Here is a 22,361-nt window from a genome sequence, read left to right as displayed (position 1 = left end):
ATTTCTCAGTTTTAGCAGCCCATCTTTGATCTTCATTAGCTCGTCCTTCCTTCATACTTTCACTGAAACAAAAAGAAAAACAGGAAGGTGAAAAAAAAACCTTTTAGGCATTGATAAATTTAAAACATCTGCCACACCATGACAACATAGTATCGAGGATCGGGCACAGCATGAGTCCAATCATGCACATCTTGGTTGTATAATAGTGGAACTTACAGCACTGGACAGGGAGCTCCAGAGGTATATAGTTCTGTTGGCAGAGATGAACAAAAGCAGATGCTAATCTGCAGGGGGCTCTGAAAGAGCTCAACTCACACACCGACAGGAACTGACCGGGATCCACCTGATGACACAGACGCACTGTTGTAAAAGTACGAAGCTCACATAAACAGTGTCAAAGCCAAAATTAGGGAGAATTTCACATGTAGCTGCTGCAGAGAACATCAAGCCCCAAGTTCAATTCCCTCCAACTTCATGGTCATGTCAGGCAGCCGTATAGTCCAACATTTTACTTTTCACCAAACTTTAACAAGATTCTAATAATCTTCAGCTGAAAATAGGCACCTTCATTTTTCAGTATTTCTTTTTGGCAGGACTACGAAGTTATATGTTTTGCTTCATCCAGCCTATGAGTGAAGTTCATGAGGTCACGTTTGTTTTACCACATGTGGTAACTTTTCCTATTAAGTCCATCTTATAAATCTCTTATCTTGGCCATGAAACCCATGACAGGTCAGGAGAAGTCAGGGCGCTGTTTTCACAGTATCTTACATCCACACACAATTAACCTCACCAGGCAGGGAAGAAGCTCGTGAATGAGCGAATGCCCCTCAGTGTAAGATAATAGGTTAGACATGTTTTCTTACTCACCACCTTGAAACAGGAACTCAGGGGAGAATCAGGAGACGAGAACAGGAAGTCGCAGCTCACAGGGCTCGTGGCTGCTTTTGGAAAGTGCTCTGTGACAGCTGGCGGTTTAATACAGTCTGGTTTCATCTGAAGGCAAATAATCAAACTGCAGGTGAGAGCTGGACACTTTTATGTCAACAAAGCCCCACCAACATAACTGTGCAGACATTTTACACATAAGAATTTAGGATTTGTTTCTCACTTGTCCTACCTGCCAGCTGTGGAAAAAACTGTCCAGGTTTTCAGCTTGAGATCCATCAGGCAAAGGAAAATCGTTCCCTGCCTCATTGTCATTGGTCCCCAACAGACCAGTGGACGTGCCTGTGCCGGTAAAAACATGAGTGTGACATGTTTCTAAAAGAGTGTGGAATTATTGTTAACATATATCAGTACCACCATGCATTTGTTTATCCCAAGTTGTGCTGAATGTTTAGTTTTTTCCTACCATGCAACCACCCATCAAGAGTGAAGCTGCACACCTCCAGCAACCGGTCACATGACACAGACGCTCCATTCTGATTGGACACCCGCACAATGTTTGTCCCACTACTGACAGCCACTCCGTTGTCACTGTTGCAGTTGGCCTTCACCTATGAGACAAACATTTTCTTGAGCTGCAGGGTTCGTTTTGTTTCCGACGCTCCGCTCTCTTAATTCATATTTCTGGTATTAACCGAGCCACGTTTTATCATACCTGTCCATTGTGCTGGATGCTGATGGTGCTGTTACTCATTCCTATTAGAAGGAAACTGTGCGAGTCTGAGCTGAGCAGCAGCGTGAATGAAGGGTCAGTACTGACGTCTTGAGCGAGGAGCAGTGGACAGGAGCCCCGGAGCTCAACCAGGTGACCGTCAAATGTCACCACAAACTGATCGGCCACCAACAGAGCTCGGTCTAACGGAGAGAAACAGAATGAGAAAGACATTTGATTAAGTCCTACACTAAAGATGCATCATGCGTGTGTTGCGGAGGAACTTCAAGCTTACGCATAAACGGGCTGTCCATGATCTTCCTTTTGAGGCGGTATAGTTCAGCTATGGGTCTGACGGAGGTGAGGGTCTGCAGGGGCCTCAGGAGCCACTCCTCCAGAAGGATTTCCACCAGTCCGGCCTCAGACACCCTGGACCAGGGGAGCGGTGGGAGCGGCACTGACGCAATCACTGAGCATTCACTGGAAAAACCAAGGATGCTCTCTTAAAAATGTCCCACTGGAGTCATTTCCGTCCATCTGTTTAAAGCTATATCTCTTCATGTTGTTGACTTTTGTGCAGCAAAGTTTGATTTGCAAGCCTCTAAGTTAAAACTGGCCTTGCACCTTTTGTGTCAGCATTTCAGTGACTATAATTCAAAGTTTAGTTAGGGCCTGCTTCGAATTGAAATAAAGTCACTGAAATACCGTTGAAAGACAGTTATATGTAACCTAGACATCTTTAAACCTTAGTTATTACTGGGTAGGATGGAAATATTGCAACATAATGAAGAAGACGTCCCTTATCTGATCTCTTGAAATTGTTTTACGAAGGGAAGGACACAGAGAGGTTTTGTTCATGCAGGTGCAGTACCTGGGGGAGAATTTGTAGACAGAGGCCAGTTGTTTCCTGACTCCAGACAGAGCCGTCGCCAGCCTGGTCTCCGCCCAGTGGTAGGTATGCTGTCCTGCCTGACTCACGCAAAACACCAGTTAATACACATTAATGAGCGTGTTTACAGGCATATTAGTCTGCTGGTTTTGAGTCTTATCCTGGTATGTATCATAATATTTGGGATGTGGGATTGAACAAGACTGGACACTAACATCCTCTTTTACTCATTTTTATACAGACTTTACAAACAGAGTTTCCTCTCCATCTTCTCTGCATTAACAACGCCAGACTTTCACTTTTATTTCAGCAAGCTTTTTACAAGTCTATCATCGTATTTTATGTTTTACTGGATAATTATTAAGTAACTTGAGTTAACGACGCGTCTGCACACACAGCAGAGAATGATAAGAAATACAGCATCTAGCATATCCAGGTTTATCAAAACCAGGACAAGAACTCATAACCAGAATACTCCAAACACACAATCATACCTGGGATACTAGTGTGCATGTAAACACACTCATTGAGACAGAATCAGATGTGCACACTATGTAAAAATATCTACAGAAGAGCCAAAGAGAAATGACTCATATTACCGATGGTCTAAACTACGTAAAAGGCACCAGCGTGCAGCTTTCTCACCACATCCAATGTGACGCTGAGAGCAGCAACACTGGCCTGAGCCAGCGGCCTGAGCTGAGGGTTCCCCAACAGAACAGGTAGGACCTCTGCCAGGCCGTCTGTCCACAACGAAACAGCCTCCCTCCACAGCGCCTCTGGCCTCTGGCCCCTCACATCCTGGTACACACCAGCCAGAGTGGCCAGGGGCCCTGAGGACGGAGCACAACGCAGTGTCAGGGTTTGCTTTTTCACACGTCATGCATTAAGGCGGCTCTTTTATGTTAAGTTACGGGAAAACAAGACAGCAAGAAGAGCAGGAGTCAGGGTATCTTGGTCCTGTGATCGTGTAGGGAAGAGTTGCTTTTCATGCTTCAGATAATGAAGTACAGGACGAGAGGCTTAGTTTATAATTCAAGAGTTTCTTGAAGAAATTTGATTTTTGCCTGAGAAGAAAGGCAGGGACTGACTGTACTCAGAAACTAAAGGTCATGTCTGTATTTACGGCAACAAAATTGACTTGTTGTTGTTGTTTAAACAACAGAACACCATTCTTGTCTGAACATTAAACAGAATCCCATCTCTGGACAATGCAAGTTAAAGGGTTATTTTCAAGTAAAAGTAGCATAATATTTATTTTTATGCAATGAGAAATAAAGATGTTAGCCAAACATGACAGCAGTGGAGGATGTTATCTCATGTCTCTGCTCTTTCATTGTTTCTGTTTCCCCAATTTTGTGACCATCAAGATTTTCCGATTGCTTTGCCAGTCGAGGCAGCAGCTGACTGGACTGGACTCACTCCTCAGTTCCTGTTGTCCCAGCAGAGAGGCGTGCTGCAGCAGGCCGAGAAAGCGAGGCAGGCTGATGGTCAGGATGCGGCGCAGGGGGCCGTTCTGCCACAGAGCCAACAGACCTCCGTCTCTGTGCCCCAGCAGAGCCTCTGCCCGCTGGGAAGCATGAAGGGGCACAGCGCTCAGCTCCTGGAGCAACTCACTGTCTCTGGACTGCAGGGAATGTTGTGAAGAGAAGCAGTTACCACTTTAGAAACTGCACATTTTAAACCTGAAAGTTAAACCACTACATGCATTTGTTAACATTAAGTTTCCTACAGTAGCGTGTGTGTTTACCTGCCGCCTGAATTCAACGAGGAGATGCTGTAATGTCTTGAATCTCTCCAGCAGCTTATTCCGAATCTGTGAGCTCAAATATTGAATCCGTGCCTGTGAAAACAACAACATACAGTGTTTCAAATTGTCATACTGTATTGTAGTAAAACTTTGGCTATTTTGTTGCTATCGGTGATACCTCCAGTGCAGTTAGACTTTCCAAGCAGCCACTTGCTCTCAGCACCAGCCTCTGATTGGCTGATCCCGCAGACACGCTGCCCACAGTTGCAGGTTTGCTGCTGCCGTCTCTTTTCTGCACGTCCAGCGTCAAACTGCGATTTCTTCCTGCACATGCCACTACAGTGATGTCCTCATTCAGACCTGGACCTGGACATAAACCGATTGAATTCATCATAGTTTGTATATATTTGTCACTTTTTGATAAGTATTACAGCGATGCTTCTGTATTTACCGCTCATGTAACCCGCTGTGGTCTGAAGACATCGTCCCTCTACCGTCCCGTTTAGCCAGATCTTCTCTCTGCGGTCCAATCTGGCCTGCACCTGGAGACCAGACCCGCGGGGCCAAGACAGGGCACTGCCCCCCACCTCCACACTCCAATTACCCATCCTAGACTGTGCACGCACACACACACACACACACACACACACACACACGTTGGTACCTGTATATTCGTGAGGAGCATCACATGTAAAAAAGAACAACAAGTTATGGTTTTACGGGAGATTATGTACGGGACTATTTCTCGGCTGAGAGCAGTAACTTCTTGGAGTCTTGTCATCACCATGTGGTTGCCAGGCAACCAGCGGAGACTCCAGGAAGTAGCCAAGAAATAGTCCGGCACATAACCTCCTGTAAAGCCACAACTTCTTGTTTTTGCACTTTTTTTTGCACAAATTTAGCAAATGAGATACAACATATTAATTAGTGAGCTTTAAAGTGCTGGTTGGTGGATTTTGTTACTTTTGGACTGAACCAGGCTAGCTGTTTCCCCCTGTTTCTAGTCTTTATGCTAAGCTAAGCTAACGGGCTGTAGGTTAATATTGACTGACAAACATGAGAGTGGTATCAACCCTCTCATCTAGCTCTCGGCCAGAAAGCAAATAAGCATATTTCTCAAAATGTCAAACTGTTCCTTGAAATATCTTTATCACATCTGCATGATTGACCCAAATCTTTGCCTTAACCTAATTCCGACATTAAGCTTTGAAGAAGAGAAGGTCGACAAAAATGCCTTTCTCTACAAAAATGTCCTAAATTGCACACACGGTGCACAGTGTGCTATTTAACACAATTCTAATAAAACCAGCAATGTAATAAAACTATTATATCCATTAATATAAAAGTGGCCTGTTTAACTAAAGCTATGGTTCGTAACTGAGACACATTATTGTCAAACAATCACCAGAGGGTTGTTCCAGTTGTTTACCTCAGAGAACAGAGACATGTTGGAGCCCTGAGCAGTAGAGGAGTTGGTCAGGGCGAATGTTAGGCTGCACTGGTGGGGCCGTCCGGTCACCGACAGGCGAGATTGTGTGTAAAACAGCTCCTCTCCTGAGTTCACTCTGTGGGAACCTGACCACGACAGAGTCTGAGAGACACATCAAGAGAGGAACAATAGCAGCTGAAGAGAGGAAATAAGCACAGTGGCATCCTGTAAATCAAGTCACAAGAAGAAATATATATGGTGTAAAATGTGTTACATGTAATTATAATATGTTTGAAGCCTGCCAGATCAAAAAGGAATGATTAAACATAAGACATACGTCAAGTTTTCGTCAGGGATATAAGTTCAGACGACGCACATTTATCAAAGTACAACCACAGACACACAAAACTATTATTCACTTACACAAAGCAGCTACAATTTCCACTTCACCAGACTGTCTACAAATGTGGGAGAAAACCCCGAAACTATTAATCATTGCATGAGAAGGAAAACAGTAAGAGTTGCAGATGTGTGGACTCACAGGCTGTGGGGGGCAGAGGCCCAGCAGCACTGTGTGCTCCAAGCGATCCCTGAGGTTGGTCTGAATCTTAGTCAGGAGTGTGTGTGAAGGACATGGAGCAGGAGACACTTTGTCCAGGCCAACATTAACCTGAAGGCTGTGCATTCCTCGCAGACCCTCCTAGAAACCACACAGGAAACATGAAGTTATTAAGACCAGCCCACAGCGTGAAGACACAATAAGAGTTATGGAGTTAAAAAGTTTTTTTTCTCTATTCAGTATGGAGCAGAGTACCTGGTACTTCAGGCCTTGCTTGATGCTCCGGTTGTCCCATCTTAGCTCTGCATTTTGTGAATATGAGTTTCCCTCCTGACCCACTGACACACAACCTTTAACAGAAGACACTACCATCTATACACACACACACACACACACACACACACACACACACACACACAGATCAAGTCAATAAAGACTTATAGTACACAAGCAGACATCCATGAGGAGTTTGAATTCAACTTAAAGAGGCCACCTGTTGTGTTGAGAACAGAGCACATGCCTGCCCCCTGCTGGAGTTGTTCTGCCACTGTTTGGTCAGGCTGAGGGAGATGTTGACAGGAACCGCACTGTCCCATGACAAATGGGTCTGCATGTACAATAAAAATAAGTACATAAATAAACATATAGTAAAACTCCACACAAGAATCTCTGAATAAATATATACTTATAAGTTGTAAGGAATATTTTAAGTGAAATAATGATTAATTAATGATTTATGCTTGAAAAGGTTTCAACATTAGAACCTGTGAAACGGTGATGAAGGCGGTTTCTAATGTTTTGACAACGTGAGCTTTAGTTTTGACAAATGTGGCAAATGACAAAAAAGGCAAGACTAGCTGAGGTCATTTATATTTCAGTAGTGTAAAATGAACAGGGGAAAGTGTGGCAGCCTACCTGGTGGCTGCTGCGTTGTTCCCTCTGTGAGCTGTGTGACAGCGTGTGAAGGGACATCTGGCTGAGCGAGGAGGAGAAGGGCTGTTTCAGCTCCATCTTGGTCTCATTCACCTCCTCTGATCGACTCCACGAGCTCAGAGCTCTGACCTTCAGATGAACAAACCACAGTTTGTGATCGCAGAAAGCGGAACAGAAACCCAAACGGATGCTCACTGAGAATTTTGTCTCCATTAAATGTCATACATTGTCAAATAAAGAACTGGATTCCTGGCACTCCTGTTCATTATGTTTTCACAATGAATGACAACTTCATATTCAAAGAGACAAAAAAAGGGGATTTGTTGGAATGAAGCCCTTCACATTTTCAGGGTACAGTATGACCTGTACCTGCTCCAGTCGGCCATGCCTCGTCCAGCCCAGTAAAACGCTGTCCAGTCGGCCCTGTAAGGAGCGCTCCAGTGTCGCCTCCAAACTAGTCCAACGGGGAATGCAGTTGATCTGAACTGAAGGCAAGGACATGAGAAAGACATCCACAATCTGTAGTCAGCCAAAGTCTTACTGTAGGTGGTCACTCATCAATAGCTGCATGTTTTATCTACTTTTAGCCCTGATGTAGCATCCCATTGGATGTGATGGAAATGGACAAACACGCAGTGGTTTACCCTTCAGGGTCTGGTTCCCCATCTCCAGTGCTGGAGGTGCAGAGTAGAGACCAGACAAGCTGAACTCCTGATTGCCCCACACAGCTCCATGTTGGACTTGGTAGCTCCAGTTCCGGGCCTCATATACCGTCCTCACTGCGACAGTCCTGGGGAGCGGCTTCAACTGCAGAACAATAGATCGATCAAGTGTACTTCTACATAGTATATATATTCCTAATCAAGAGATATTTGAGCTCAGAAATACCTGCGGGTATGAGTGTTTGAGCTCTAGAGCCTGTCTGTATCCACTCTCTATAGCTGCCAGTTCCCCCAGAGCCCACAGCCTCCTCCTGCCAGACAACACCTCCACCAAACCTGCCACGCTGGACTGAGACTGGTTCAGCTAGAGAGGGAAGAGAGGCGGCGACATGATATGTCAATAACACTCCTACCTAGTGCAAAGGTATATAAAAGATTAACATAACAACAGCATAACAAGTGTAATTCCAAGGGGACCAGGACCGACTCTAAATCATACCTGATAGATCTTGCAGAGCATGTTGTTTCGTTCTCATTTTAAAATGATTTAATAAGAGTGGCTTTGAGAGTAAGATCCCACCTGAGAGCGGACATTGAGCTGAGAAGGCAGGTAAACCAACATCCTGGGAATATTCTGGACCACCTTCACCATCAGGTCCTTGCTGGACAAAAGAACATCTGTCACTTAAAGTATGTGTGAGCATGCGTTTGATTGACAGGAGACATTTGGTATTTAGTATTTAGTAGTATTAGTATTTAATTTTCAGAAGTTCTGTCATGTGTTTTGGTTATAAACACTGAGGCAGAGTGACTGATGTGGTTTCTGTGGTAACAGTACCTATGAGGCAGATGGTGTCCCTGGATGATGAGGGCCAGAGAGGAGCTGAGTTCAGGGTTCACAGCTACGGAGCACCTCAGCTGTGAGTCAGTAAGTCTTCCCCAGGCCTCCACCTACATCAACAGTCACAGACAGGGTTAGCACAGGAGAGCAAAGCTGTGGGAATTTTGAGTGAACGTTATCCTCACCTGTAAGGCCGGGCCAGTTTGTCCCTGTACGGTGTGTTTTAGTGTGACTCTTGCCTCCTTGGACCCTCCATGTGCCCCCCAGCCTCCTACGTCCCCCACCACACGGACTCTCCAATCATGACAGTGAATGTCCACTGAGGCGCTCCGCAGAGGACCTGCAGAGAGGATCAGTACTGTTGCTAAAGGTTGACGCCATAATACTTAAAATAGCCCCTCATACCTGTCGTGAGAATAAAAATTGTTTAAAGGATGTCTTGTTCAAGAAAACTCTGCATTTCAAAAATGAAATATCCATGACTTTTCATGGAAATTAAGCTTTAAAAACCATTGACTTGATTGTTGAAATGATCCATTGCTCATAATTAATTTCTGAAGGCAAATGATGACACCTGCTAGTCAGTCTTTGATACTGTGCTTGAATTGTCTGTCTCATGATGAAACAGAAAGGGAAAATATGAATGGAAGTGTTGCTGATTGAAGAAATTATGAAGAACCTTCAAAATGTGCTGAGAAACATCGGCAGAAACATCCCAAATTTCAGGAAACAACATCAAAAGGGGGCTGCAGCACACACACATGAAATTATGTTTGTAATGTTAATACAATCTGACCTTTGAACTGAGCAGTCAGAGTAGTGTCCAGACTGGGCTGTGTCCCTGTTTGATTAGAAGCTGGTGGAGAGTAGGACAGCAGCAGGGCCAGACGTCCAGCAGCGACACTGACATTCAAGCCCGAGGCGAACAGCTTGTGTCCGTCCACAGTGAGCTGAGCCCTGGACCGGAGCTGAGAAAAGGCTCCCTGAATGGAGCAAAGGCCCTTGGAGAAGAAAATCATAAGAGAGGTGTTTGTTTTCATTTATTCACAAATACCAGTTCAATAAACCAAAATAATGTAAAGAACAAAAAGAACAATACTTGTGTATTACCTCTATATTAAGTGGCACTCCACGGCCCTGTAGCCATGACCAGCTGTGCCACATGGTTCCTCTTATCTCTTTGGTCATTGGGAGACATTTCATCTTAAGTCTCAATCCAGCCTGCTGACCTCCAAACTGGGACTGTAAGGTCAAGGCCTTCCCCTCAGGAGAACTGAGCTCTACCTACACACACAGTCACTGTGATATTAATCATGTGGGAGATTGTACATCTTCATCAAGTGAGCAGTTTTAAGTCAGTCAAGTCACTTCTTGGTGGTTAAATCTGTCTGAGTTTCTGACCTGTATGCTGTTGTTTGCAGGAACTCCCAGTTTCTTCAGATAGTTGACTGTGTGTCTAAAGTGACTCTTCACTCTGACAGTTTCAGACACCTTTGACACTGTCATCTCTTGAGTTATCTGCAAAGCATCCAGAATATCAGCTGCAGCAGCTGTTATACAGAAATTATGAACAAAGCATGCACATTTTGGGAACACTCTGCCATCTGGTTTCCTCTAAAGGACCAGATCACCAGATAGATATAAATAGATTTCTTCTCTGTGCTTCTGTCTGGATTTATTCGGCTAGCAAAAATGACTTGTCAGCTGGGGTTAGGGTTAAAAATACATATACTGTTTATTATGATGGTCCTGGACGTCAGGCTTGTGTCGTTTGAAAAAGCATTTTATCAAACAACAAGAAACTGTTTCACAGAGCGCTAATGCTGCCTCCTACCTTTTGATTTCCTGCGCTGCTGTGTAGCAGGTAATAGTACGAGCCATTGCCATGACTCCCAGAATTCATTGTTACTGCAGCATTAGCAGGGAGGCCAAGTTTCTTCAACAGGGGCACAGAGTGGTTTAGATTAAGCGACGCTTCGTTTTTATCCTGAAAAAACAACAACAGTGATTTATGATACATGGCTCCACATCCTTCGTCTCTGAAAATAGATAGATTAAGGCTCATCTTTCAATCAGATAATTTACATTTTTTAAATGTAACAAACGTAAACTCGCAAATGTTTTCATGTATTTCCACACCTTAGTCTTCTTAAGAGCCAGTGATGCCTGTAACTCTCTATCATCTATCGCCATGGAGACCTGAGATTCAGCAAAAGTTGGGAAGACAAGCAACAACCCGGAGGACTGCATCCTGTCCGGACTACCCCACTCCTGCAAACATGATCAGAAGTGACCGAGTAAAGTTATCGTAGCTTTCATGAATCATGAATGAAACAATTCATTATCAATTGTGTGTTTACTCTACCCGAATCACTGTGCAGTTGTTGTGATACACCAGCGACCCCTGCAGGCCTGGCTGTGACACCACAACTCCACTGGCTCTGACAACACACTCCTCCATCTGAATCAGGGCTTCGGTGTCGTATCGTTGTTTTCCGGCCCTACCGGTTACTCTCAGCCTGCTGTGCTGCGGTACACCTTTGAGAGCAGGAAGGTTGTGACTGAGCTCGCCCTCCACACTCAGCTCTGGCCAGGCCCTTGCAATCAGCCTCAGGAAACCCCTTTTGCCCTCCAGATCAGTGTCCACCGTGGCTGTCCAAATACCCTGAGGGTCCTGCCACACTGAGCCATTCAAATGAGCCTGACATGGACACACCAACGTCATTATGACTGGTAGAGGTAGCAAAACTAATAAATACGATACATACATCTTCCACAAACACTGAAAGGCTTCTTGAAAGAAATACTGGAAAGAATAAAGATCAGAATTTAATATTTGAGGGTGTGTGAGATACTCTAAGCCCAGGGGAAGGTTTGAGTTAAATATAACAATGTATATGTGCATATATGCATAGTGTATCCTTCAGTGTAACACAATGATTAAGATAAAGCAGGAGGTTATTCTATGTATGGTTTTGGGTAATCCACACAGGAGGAACTGAGCATAACTTTATTTTTGTTGCATGATAAAAGTAAAATTGTAAACATTGGGACCTTGTTAGAGTCTGATTTTTGGGTTATTAACAGAGTTTATCTCAATGGATCCACTAAATCAAATGACATATAGTGCTAACACCTCTTGCACCAATTAGTATCCTAACTAATGATGCATTATCTCACCATCAAAATGGTCTTTTAGGTCCCTAGCTCTATTACTTTTGGAGCAAGGGGATGACCATTTGTCACTGTAGGCTGTATGAGCGGTTTTTCCTTTTCTGTCAGTGTAAAAGACTAAGTGGGGCTCTTCTATAAGACTAAATAAAGCTGTGTCATCATCAGCATACTGGCCTGATGATCTGTAAAGATGCATCATACTTTCACATTTTGTCAACCCTTATGTCTAAACATCTTCAGCGAAAAAGGATTATTGTAGCACCTTCCATAGGCAATCAATAACGAGTAGTTTGGTCTAAAAAAATCCCAAATTATTCATGTAATGGACACATGGGCAGATACACAGTTTAAACTATGTTGACTTTAGTAACCCACCACAGAAATCTACAGTACCTGTAACATTGGGCACTTTGATTCCAGAGCCCAGAGCCACTGTGTCCTTCCTTTGGCCTCTATGACTCTATTGGCTCTAATGGAACATGTCCCAGCTTTAATGAACAGGTCTCCAGCCTGCTCGGGGCCTCCAGGAGCAGTAGCCTCCACGGTGATCATCTGGGGCACACTGTGGCTCCTCAGCCCATGGAAGGAGTGTGTGAGGGTCCCGGAGAGATGTAGAGGCCTGCAGGACTGACTCAGCTCTAGGGAGAGGTCCTGGTTGTCTGCCCTCAGGGAGGAGGTCATGGTAATCTGGCAGGGGGCGACTGACAGGAGGCCCTGAAGAGTTAGGGACACTGGGAGGACCATTCCCTATGACACAGACATAAGTGGAGGATGTTAATCTGTATTTCCACTGCAGCATTTGGGAATAAAGTGTTTAATCTGTTAACACATTCATATATAGAACAATGCTACATCTTTATGGAGAGTTTTGTCAATTGTACAAAAACCTCTACAAATGGGGGTGAGAGGAATCTAGCCTAGCAGCTGTATCATCATTGCGTTGCTCTGCTCTGCTGCTATGATAAATGAGCTGTAGCTTGACCTTCTAATGGGCTGGAAACTGTAGTTCAAGGGAGGCTTTGTTAACATGGACAGGGGTGAATCATGTAGGAAACGTCTTCTAACTGTGATGAAAGACATGACCATGTATTGTCACAGTTAGAGGTAACAGTAATATTTACAACTTAAACATATTAGTTTATTCAAGTTTCTACGTGCAGTATAACACAGAACCGATAGATGTTCTTACCTGTAGAGCAGGGCAGTAGTTGGTCACATTTACAGCATAGGAATCCTGCTCCTCCTCTCTCTGTGAAGCCTCAGTTTTCCCCAAATTACCCCTGAAATAACAACGTCCCACCTCCAGGCCAACCTCCACACCAGGCAGACGTGCCGTTGAAACATTCAGGATTAATGCTCCGTGGGTAGGAAATCCCTGCATCTGTATTGCCTCTATAGAGTGCTGTACAGACGCTTTCAAACTAAGGTGGGGGTGACAAGTTACATGGAGACTAAGGCTGCCTTTCTGTTCCCCCTCAGCCTGGAGAACGGTTCTGAGATTTGTAGAGCAGCCAGAACGGGTGATGGAGATGTTGGCTGAAGTCTGTGACGGCAGGAGAGTCTATGGAGAAAAAAGGAAAAAAAGAAAGGTGAAAACCGGAACTATTCTTCACTCCTTCCAAAGAAATTAGATACAAGTACCCACTATATAAAGTTGTGCTGCTACAGGTATGTCGCTTTTCAACATTAATAATTCATAAATACACCTATTTAATACAAATATACTGAAACACACTAACAAGACCATTGCTGAAAGGATTGACAGCCTCTACTTCACTGCATTACATTTTATATGAAGTGCAAAAGGGTTTAATATTGTAGAACTTTATTCTGAGCTGGCACAGTGTGGCAAGTAACTTGGTTCATGGAAAATGTCGTCTTAACTTTTAGCTGCTCTGTGAGGCGGTGAATGCTAACATTTGCTGATGGGAATGTCATTAGTTTAGCATATTATTAGTTAGTTATAAACCAAAGTACTGGACACATTTTGACCTGATGATGGTGCCAGATGAAAAGTTAACGGCTCACCAACGTTTTTACAATTAATCCTGTAGGGAACATGAATGTCTGTACCAGAATCCATGGCAATCCCTCCAACAGTTATTGAGATGTTTCAGTCTGGACCAAAGTGGTGGACATACAGACATTGCCATCCTTAAAGCCATGCCACTAGTGTAGCTAAAATCCATTAGCATTAGGAGGCCAATGTTCATTTCAACTGTGGTCTTGTGGATACTTTTTCATGCAGTATTGGTGTTATCAATGCAACTTGTACTATGATGGAAGGACAAGAGTCATCTCCAAGGTGAAGATGTTTCTTTTGCTTTCCTTCTGCTGGGAAACAAGTTTCCTGGCACTTTGTCTTGTTTCCTCTCTAACCTTCAGTAAGACACATCGCTGATGGACAAAAACATTCCAGCTGGTCCTCCTGTCCGCCCCTCCTCTGCGTTGATTTGCCAGGAGAAGCATGGAGCACGCATCACTTTCCACTACCAATTCAGCTTGGCTAGCCGTGGTCAACATGCTAACAGTGAGCTCCCCTGGTACACCAGTGGTGGCCTGGTTTTGCTGAATCGTGACCCTCAAGGAGGTGGAGGGCTCCCAGGCAGCAGTCATGTCGATCTGAGCAGAGCGGGCGTTGAAAGAGACTCGAGCACTTCCAGAGAGGGAGGTATCACTGAGCTGACCTGACCCCTGGAGGTCTACTCTGTTTGGGATGATGGGAGCAAGAGAGGCCCAGTGATGCTGGACGATCCAGCCGACTTCAGCCTTTTGGTCCTTCAGCAGTGCAGACAAGAGGCACTGAAAGGTGTCATGCTCATTTTCTAAACCCAAAGAACCTTTGAGTCCATCTTTCCCTACTTGTCCATGTACAGTTAAAGAGGTTTTATGTGGCACACCTCCCTCAACTCTCCTAACCTTCACCCACACCAGCCTCCCCACCCCTTTACACCGGACAGACACCAACAGACTTGAGGTGATGGAGTCCCATGCTACACTGACATCTGCCCAGATGTGACACCAGCTTTCCAACCTCATCCGACCCGTCATCTCTGCCTTGTGTGTAACACTTCGGGTCCCAAACTTAAGCCGCCCGTGCCACCCATATAGCCCAGGCTGCTCCAACCTCAGTCCCACATTCAGGTCCATTTTCCAAGGGCCAACAACCAACCCAGTCCCTAGGGCCCACCTCTGAGGCCCAGGCCGGAGCAGCAGCCTGAGACTAGATTTAGTGGGCACGCCAAGATATGTCAGCACTAGCACTGAAGAATGAGTGAGGTTAGCACTGAGTTCCTTCTGGCCATTGGAGCTGTAACAGCTTTTGGCTTGAGCACTGAGGCTAAAGTGAGCGAGCGACAGGCCATAGCAGAGCCTGTTGTGTGGTCTATAGGAGCGAAAGGCTCGTACCTCCACAGGGCGACCCGCCACATTTCCATAGCACTGGGCTGAGAGCCGGTCTGCGGAGGCGTCCCCTGTGCAGTTCATCTGTGAAAACAAAACCCCCTGTTGGTAAAGTTTGTTTTTCAAAGGAGAAACTGAAGGAGGAGATCGAAGAATTTACTGAATCACTGAACTTTAGACCAGCCACACAAAAGTTTGTGGTACACCAACATGCTAATCTGAGTCCTTATTATGAAACAACACATGTTTAATGTTTTATTCTTAGTGCTTCATTTGATACACTGATCATGGTGTGCTGTTGGACAGGCTGGAATAGAGGGTCAACTTCTTCAAAGGAACATTTTGACATTTTAGGAAATGCGCTTATTCTCTTTCTTGTAGTGAGTTAGATGACAAGATTTATACCACTCTCATGTCTGTGTGGTAAATATGAAGCTACAGCCAGCAGCCGGTTAGCTTAGCTTACATTAAGACTGGAAACAAAGGGAAACAGCTAGCCTGGCTCTGTTCAAAGGTAACAAAATACCAGCACATCTAAAGCTTCCTAATTAGCCGTATTTTCCAAATGTCGAACTAGTCCTAGAACTGGTTTAGGTCCTACATGGAGGGCACAAATATTTTTGTTTCAGTTTTTTTATTCAAATTTTATATTCCTCCATTTGGACATTATTTCAGAGAGCAATATTTGTTATCATAGTTATGCTGGTGACACACAGCTTTACAGATCTTTCCACCAGTGATGTAGGTCCTATGGATTAACTGATAATTCAATGTACTAAAGACTGCTGCTCCACAACTACGTAAATATCATGGGTAACGATGACTAAAGACACCGTCAAAGTTCTAATTTTCAGTCACAGGCAGAAATCTGCAAATGAACTTAAATTATGTAAAATGTACCTGTAAAGAGGTGGGTATGATTCCCTGGAGCAGCTTCGTCTGCTGCCATAGAGACACTGCCAATATAGCAGAGCTGTTTTTTGATCCAACATTAAAAAAGATGTCAGCCATTCTCTCATCTTCCATGTGAAGGACCAAACCTGTGTCCAGTCCGTCTGTTTCTAACTAACAGTGGGAAGAAAAACATAAAAAATACAGGAAAGGCAAACAGGCATGTGCTTATATTCTGAGAAAAATAACACATTGATGCATTTGAGGATTTGAGGTCCTTAATGAAATATGAACTTTAGAAAAATAAATGATAGTCCTGCACCTGGTAATGTGCTTTGGCTTGTATGGAGCTTGATACGCCTCTCTTCAGCAGGGCTTTGACTTGATGCTGCAGCCTGGAGAAGTACTCCCATCGTGGGATAACCTGCTCTGTCTTGCCTCCATTAAACTCAGCTTTTAGATGTTCAGGTCCAGCCTGCAGCTCTGCCAGGGCTGACAGTTGACCGCCATCCTGGGCCCACCTCACTTGAGCACTACCGCTGGCAGGCACACCTGGATCCAGAAGACGAAGAGACTAGGAGAGATTCTAATGTATAAATTATAAAACATGTTACGTATGAAGTAATGATTACCTGTGGCGTTGAGCAGGTGGAAGGAGTGAGATAGCCGGGTGTAGACCTCACCTGTACCTCGATCACCCAGTCGGTGGCTCACATTCACACACAAATGCTCCGCCCCCAACCAAACACACAGCCAATCACGGGCCACATGGAGTTTCTTTCCCATAATGCTCTCTTCATCTTCCCTGTCCAAAGAATCTCCGGGATCCTTCTGATGTCTCAGCTCCACACTGTACAAGGTCTCCATCACTCTAACTCTCAACTGTCCTACAGTTATATTAAGTGAAAGTGACTGTCAGGTAAAGACAGCTGCAAGTCCAAACTAAATGAGTCATGCCATGCCATATAAAATTACTATAATTAGTATTTTCAAATGAACCTCTACCTTCAATGAGGGCGTCAGACTGTCCCAGCGCCCCATCCAACCCCAGGACTGGAGGCAAAATGGCGAGGTTGGCCACGGAGTGCCTCAGGTCGCCGGACACAGCCAGCTGGAGACCCCGGGTGTTTTTTAGAGACCCTTTGACCTGGGCCAGCAGGGCCTCATGTCCCTGTGTAAAGGAGCCATGTAGAGACACACTGGGGGAGACACGGGAAACAGTCATGCAATTACTTCAAAAGTCCATAAAGAGACATTCAACATTGTATATATGATTGCCAATGCATATCTGATGAGGTGTGTTAAAATACAGGTAGATGTACGCACCTGTCCGAGGACATGTTGGCGGCCATGCTTACATGCAGGTCAGTGGCAGAAGGCAGCAGGCTCTGGGATAAGTTCACCCTCAGTCCCACAGATCTGTCCCCCCTCTGGAGGGAGTGGGACATCTGGGCGCCCAGCTTCACCCTGTCCTTCCCATCAGCCCTCACATGTACTGAGCTACTTCCTCTACCAGACACTGTAGAAACATCTGCAGTGGCCTTCACCTTAACATGAAAAACAGCAAAATGATAAGATAGCTAAGATGCTAAAAGACAGACGACGTTATTATTTGCAACATTTTCCATAACTTGAAATTGTTGTAAGACTTTAAAAACTTGAGAAACTTTTTTGGGATCACTGAAAGAAGTAATGTGACAAAACACAGACGCTGCCCACCTCTAATGTTCTGGGAATCTTTGATTTGAAGGGATGACTGAGAGAGGAATAAAGAGCGACTCTGTCTGACGTTCTGTTGAGCTGTACAGAAAGCTAAAAAGAAAAAAGAACCATGGCACCAAAAATTCATCAGAAATGCTACAAATTAAACATGCAATAATTAAAATGCTGAGTTGGTTTTACTCACTTGGCACTCCTGTCGCTCTATTCTCAGTTTCCCTCTGGCCTGATAATCAAACTCAGTGTTGTTTTTGGGGTTCCAACATACATTTCCTTCCATTATAGCGTAGGAGGGGAGCTGCAGCTGTAACAGCAATAACAGTGAACTGGTCACACATTTGGCTTTTTCTACTGTAAACTACACTGTACACTGTTGCAAGTGGACTTACATCACTTATGACACTGCAGACTGCAATCACCATGCATCACACAAATCAGTACTTTGCACAACAGAAATGTGGAAATGTACAGTTTTCAATTGTTTTGCAGAGAAGCAGGTTTACCTGGAGCTGATGGGTGAAGTTAGCTCTAACTTTTATCGCTTGGTGACTTGAGTGCAAAGGGTTCAACTGAACCTGTCCGAAGAAAGTCAGTTTCTCCTTGCTACCGACACGTAACCTCCCTTGTATGTCTTTCTGGGTCTGAAAAGGAGTGTGCCAAATATAAAATATTTCCCTAGATTATCCACCTACAGTATAGAAGTTAGATGGTGCATTTTCTACATGTTTTGACATCAACACCAACAAGTATTTCAAGTTAGGTCACACTTACACTGAATGAAATATTAAAACCCAACATATGATTCAATGGCTCTGACATTACATTAGATTCTCATGAAACTCTGCAGGTTTTCAGTTTGTAATTTACATGTTTAATATCTTTAGAAACATTGAGCCATAGGCTATAATTTAAGAGTTGAAAAAAAAGCTAACATTAGCTTACAGTTTGGGTTCAATTGAAATTAATGTGTCTTTTAAGTCAGTGTTTTGAGTTTGGAAGGCTGGCAGTTTACCTGGTTGCTGGTTATGGTCACACAGATTTCTGAGTCAGAGGGAACAATGTCAGAGCTGAATGGATGGATCAGTGCAGAACAAACCTAAACACGAGGAGAGCCACAAAAAATAAAAATCCCAGAATACAGAAATTGTTTTATTATTAATAAATTAACTTGCACTAAACGTACAAAAGGGCTCGGTGGTTGGTAGCCGAGGGTGAGGGTGTGGATGACCTCTCTGTTGCCATGGAGACCAGCTTTCGACTCCAGGACGTAGAGGCCTTTGAGGAGGTCGACGGTGAAAGTCTCCCGCAGGAGGAGAGTCTGAGGAAAGCTCTGGAAGGGCTGTCTGTGCGACAGGGTGTTGCTATTAAAGTCAGCAATGTTCTCGCTGCCACTGTTTGTTTTGTTATGAAATCACAACCATCCTGAAATACATCAGATTCATTACCAGTCAGTCAGATTGAGGCACAGACCTGAGCTGGAGCATCGCTGTTTTCTGATACATCTTCTTGTCCTTCCTCAGCTCCTCCACGACTCCCTCGAACTCCAGTTCAGTGGCCGGACTCTTCGGCTTCGAGAAGGTCATCTTCAGTATTGCTTGCCTCTTTTTCAAATTCTTAAAGAAAGTAGTAGATAGTCAAAGATTGTTGGAACATCAGAGATGAGATAAATAACACAAAATGACAACTTCATCCTATAATTTGCTAAAAGCATCTAAGTTAACGCACCCAGTCTCCCACAGAGTGTCGCCACCCACCTTATCCACAGTGTTTAGGGTAGCAGCGAGGCTGACGTTGTGCTTGCCGTAGGTGGAGGCCATCTGCAGGGTGTGGCTGAATTTAGAGGCCTCCAGAGAGATGTCTCCTCCCAAGGGTAGAGTCCACAACGAGCTCAAGGAGGCAGAGGCCTTCACACTTCGCTTCCCCAGCACGCCCCACCCTCCTGCCTGTGGAGGGACGGAGGAGTTGGAGGGGCAGAAGGCATGTGCATTTAAAAATTTGGTCGTATACCTTTCCAAGTTATCACACGACATGATGTTATCTTGATAATTTTTCTATTCTAAAATGGAATTTAAATATGAAGCAGCCCCTTCTCTCCTTACTTGGATGTAGGTGACAGCTGGTGTGTAGAGCTTCAGCCGGGCCTCCTTCTCCCTGCCCCTGTCCCTGTACAAACCCTCCAGGAGGAGGTTGCGGATGGTCAGCCACTTGCTGGCTGTCAGCTCTGAGGTGAGCTGGAGTGTGTGGCGCTGGTGCTGGCTCAATTTGTGGGCAGTGTAGATGTACAGCCACGGTGTGTCCATGTTAAATGTGCCTGGACAACGATGAGAAAGATGTGATGCTGACCAGTGCCTCACTGCAGGTATTAACTCCAATAAAACTTAAAAATGAATGCAAGATTAATGCAAACAAAACGTGTATGGGGCATTAAAACGTGTTTCACCTTCCCATTTTTTCTGCAGGGTGTCTTTGGGAGGGCTTTTCCAGTGTAATCCAGCCACCAGAGGCATCAGGTTGTTGTAGTTGATTTTGAGGTGAGTGCTGCTCTCAGACCCGAGCTGTCTCAGGTGAGAGTGCAGAAGTTGAGTCCTGTAGTTTAAATTCTTCTCTGGCACATGGAGACTGAACTGGGAAAACATTTAATGCTTAGAAAATGCAAATACAAAGATTATCTCACAGCAGGCGATACATTCATAAATGTCTTTTTGTGGATGTGTTGGTTTGAATGAAAAAGCTTCTTCAGTCTAATAGAATAACAGAAGTACTCCAGCCAGAGAGGACCGACCACCACAGACGCAGGCCTGTTTACCTCCAGTGTGTAGCTGGTGTGATTTTGTGTGGATTGGTTTTTGAAGGACTGGCTCAGAAGAAGTGTGCGTTTGTTGTTAATCTCATCCCAGTGTTTGCCGTAGCTCATGTCCAGGGCTGATTTAATGTGGCGGGGGCTTTCCTCGTGCCTGAGGTGGATCTGCGGATGCACAGAAAAGAGAAACCAAAGAGCTCTTTACAACAGAAAGAACCTCTGCTGTTCAGTTCCCTAAAGCTGGAAATTAGCAGCGCTGGCATGCATACAAGACAGAACCAAACAACTGAATCTGACAAGTGTTAGATAAAGATTCATATTAACAGCTTTTTCCGTGTGATCCTGTGGGTTCATGTCTCCAGTTACCTTGTGGTTGATGGGAGCCGTGTTGGAGCAGTAAAATTCATGATCTGCTCTCATGATGTACGTGAGGTTTGAGTCCCTCTCGCTCCTTAGTCTCTGAGACGTGTGGCACTCCTGACGCAGGTGCCGGGCGTCACCTGGGTGGGGGTCAAAGGTCAGGACAAACTGACTACATATTCTCCCTGACGATGAGACATTTGCTGGGGAACTGCTCCATTTCTTCAAACGTAAACAGGAGCAATTTTGCTAATTGGCATCTCTAAATGGCAAGTTTTTGTTAGAGTCTCCTCCTATTGGCAGCAGCTTAAACTGTCGAGTGGCATCAAAACTTTTCGCTGTCTGTTTTTTCAGTCACTCACCTCCCAGACCATATTTGAGCCTGAGCGCGGAGCTCCACAGTGAGCCCTTCTGCTCCATCAGCCCCAGCATCCTGGTGCCGACCACACCGGGCAACAGGAGCTCCGCCTCCACAGAGTACTGCCTGCTGCTGCCATCCCGCCTGCGCTCCAGGGCCACTGATGTGGGTAATGATGAATACAGCAACATTTAAATGTTGAATGTAAAACTTTTCGAGATAATAAATGCATATTGTTTGGTCGTGTCGGTTGGATACCGGACAGTGATGCAGTTTCTTTGAACACATTTTTCACAGTGGCAGAGAAGCTGGTCTTCCTGCCCAATCCACGAGTAACATTAGCAGAGAGGATCATGGGATGTCCATTAGCGGCCATTTTGGCTTCAAGGTGATAGCGCGTTCTCTGCTCTGACAGGAGGGTCTGAGTATCGACCAAACCCTAAACATGACAGACGAATTAACATCTTTCATGACTGGGAAATCATTTAAAGATTAAATCTATCCAACAGAAAAATCTCAATACTTACCATGATATAATAATGAACACCGTCAATCAACAGCTCTAGCTTCCCTGACTTTATGTTCCTCTCTTGTTCAAGTTGCCCTGAGAAAACAGCACATTTTCAGCATTAAGCCCAAACAGAAGCCAGGTTTTTTCTTTTGCTATGGCGTTCCTCTGTGACCAACCTTGTATGTGGATGGTTTTCAGAGGATGGCTGATCCTCAGCAGCAGTCTCTGAGGGTTGAAGGTCAGGTCTAGAGACATGTCCCTGGGGATGGAGGACTGAGGTGTGGCCAGGAGGAGGTGGATGGAGGCCTCTCTGGGGAACCAGGTGCGTCCCTGAAACATAAGCAGGGACAACGTTGGGCGTTACCCACTGTGAGACTGGATAAAGAGATCACACACACAAGTCTACAGTCCTGCTCTTTAAAGCCCTTGAAGACCCTTTACACTATATTATGGTCATGTTTATCTCACACACGGTAATACTGA

At 44.8% G+C, this 22,361-nt stretch overlaps 1 protein-coding gene across 1 annotated transcript in view; it reads right to left on the bottom strand.

Moving 5' to 3' along the window:
* Positions 1 to 51: 51 nt before the first annotated feature.
* LOC139296427 (uncharacterized) overlaps positions 52 to 22,361 on the bottom strand; it is a 32,158-nt gene continuing 9,848 nt past the window's right edge. The window contains exons 21-69 of the mRNA XM_070918828.1: positions 22,055 to 22,208; positions 21,895 to 21,971; positions 21,626 to 21,806; positions 21,372 to 21,527; positions 21,016 to 21,149; positions 20,656 to 20,814; positions 20,290 to 20,473; positions 19,949 to 20,160; positions 19,604 to 19,792; positions 19,320 to 19,462; positions 19,033 to 19,192; positions 18,862 to 18,945; positions 18,037 to 18,153; positions 17,457 to 17,677; positions 17,136 to 17,329; positions 16,763 to 17,017; positions 16,453 to 16,682; positions 15,246 to 15,323; positions 14,367 to 14,615; positions 13,282 to 13,398; positions 12,348 to 12,584; positions 11,029 to 11,364; positions 10,803 to 10,934; positions 10,498 to 10,650; positions 9,460 to 9,646; positions 8,849 to 9,003; positions 8,661 to 8,773; positions 8,403 to 8,484; positions 8,049 to 8,186; positions 7,805 to 7,967; positions 7,530 to 7,645; positions 7,143 to 7,289; positions 6,708 to 6,834; positions 6,483 to 6,592; positions 6,210 to 6,368; positions 5,669 to 5,830; positions 4,691 to 4,853; positions 4,418 to 4,599; positions 4,240 to 4,332; positions 3,912 to 4,116; positions 3,135 to 3,322; positions 2,472 to 2,569; positions 1,896 to 2,080; positions 1,604 to 1,803; positions 1,355 to 1,499; positions 1,121 to 1,230; positions 871 to 996; positions 217 to 343; positions 52 to 62 (exon numbers count right to left, since the gene is read on the bottom strand). Coding sequence (XP_070774929.1) covers positions 52 to 62; positions 217 to 343; positions 871 to 996; positions 1,121 to 1,230; positions 1,355 to 1,499; positions 1,604 to 1,803; positions 1,896 to 2,080; positions 2,472 to 2,569; positions 3,135 to 3,322; positions 3,912 to 4,116; positions 4,240 to 4,332; positions 4,418 to 4,599; positions 4,691 to 4,853; positions 5,669 to 5,830; positions 6,210 to 6,368; positions 6,483 to 6,592; positions 6,708 to 6,834; positions 7,143 to 7,289; positions 7,530 to 7,645; positions 7,805 to 7,967; positions 8,049 to 8,186; positions 8,403 to 8,484; positions 8,661 to 8,773; positions 8,849 to 9,003; positions 9,460 to 9,646; positions 10,498 to 10,650; positions 10,803 to 10,934; positions 11,029 to 11,364; positions 12,348 to 12,584; positions 13,282 to 13,398; positions 14,367 to 14,615; positions 15,246 to 15,323; positions 16,453 to 16,682; positions 16,763 to 17,017; positions 17,136 to 17,329; positions 17,457 to 17,677; positions 18,037 to 18,153; positions 18,862 to 18,945; positions 19,033 to 19,192; positions 19,320 to 19,462; positions 19,604 to 19,792; positions 19,949 to 20,160; positions 20,290 to 20,473; positions 20,656 to 20,814; positions 21,016 to 21,149; positions 21,372 to 21,527; positions 21,626 to 21,806; positions 21,895 to 21,971; positions 22,055 to 22,208 — 7,644 coding nt within the window. The remainder of the gene's footprint in view (positions 63 to 216; positions 344 to 870; positions 997 to 1,120; positions 1,231 to 1,354; positions 1,500 to 1,603; positions 1,804 to 1,895; positions 2,081 to 2,471; positions 2,570 to 3,134; positions 3,323 to 3,911; positions 4,117 to 4,239; positions 4,333 to 4,417; positions 4,600 to 4,690; positions 4,854 to 5,668; positions 5,831 to 6,209; positions 6,369 to 6,482; positions 6,593 to 6,707; positions 6,835 to 7,142; positions 7,290 to 7,529; positions 7,646 to 7,804; positions 7,968 to 8,048; positions 8,187 to 8,402; positions 8,485 to 8,660; positions 8,774 to 8,848; positions 9,004 to 9,459; positions 9,647 to 10,497; positions 10,651 to 10,802; positions 10,935 to 11,028; positions 11,365 to 12,347; positions 12,585 to 13,281; positions 13,399 to 14,366; positions 14,616 to 15,245; positions 15,324 to 16,452; positions 16,683 to 16,762; positions 17,018 to 17,135; positions 17,330 to 17,456; positions 17,678 to 18,036; positions 18,154 to 18,861; positions 18,946 to 19,032; positions 19,193 to 19,319; positions 19,463 to 19,603; positions 19,793 to 19,948; positions 20,161 to 20,289; positions 20,474 to 20,655; positions 20,815 to 21,015; positions 21,150 to 21,371; positions 21,528 to 21,625; positions 21,807 to 21,894; positions 21,972 to 22,054; positions 22,209 to 22,361) is intronic.

The sequence above is a fragment of the Enoplosus armatus genome, chromosome 14 (assembly GCF_043641665.1).
Source record: "Enoplosus armatus isolate fEnoArm2 chromosome 14, fEnoArm2.hap1, whole genome shotgun sequence".
NCBI lineage: Eukaryota > Metazoa > Chordata > Actinopteri > Centrarchiformes > Enoplosidae > Enoplosus > Enoplosus armatus.
Note: the sequence above shows the minus strand (reverse complement) of the source record. Positions and strands in the feature narration are given on the sequence as shown.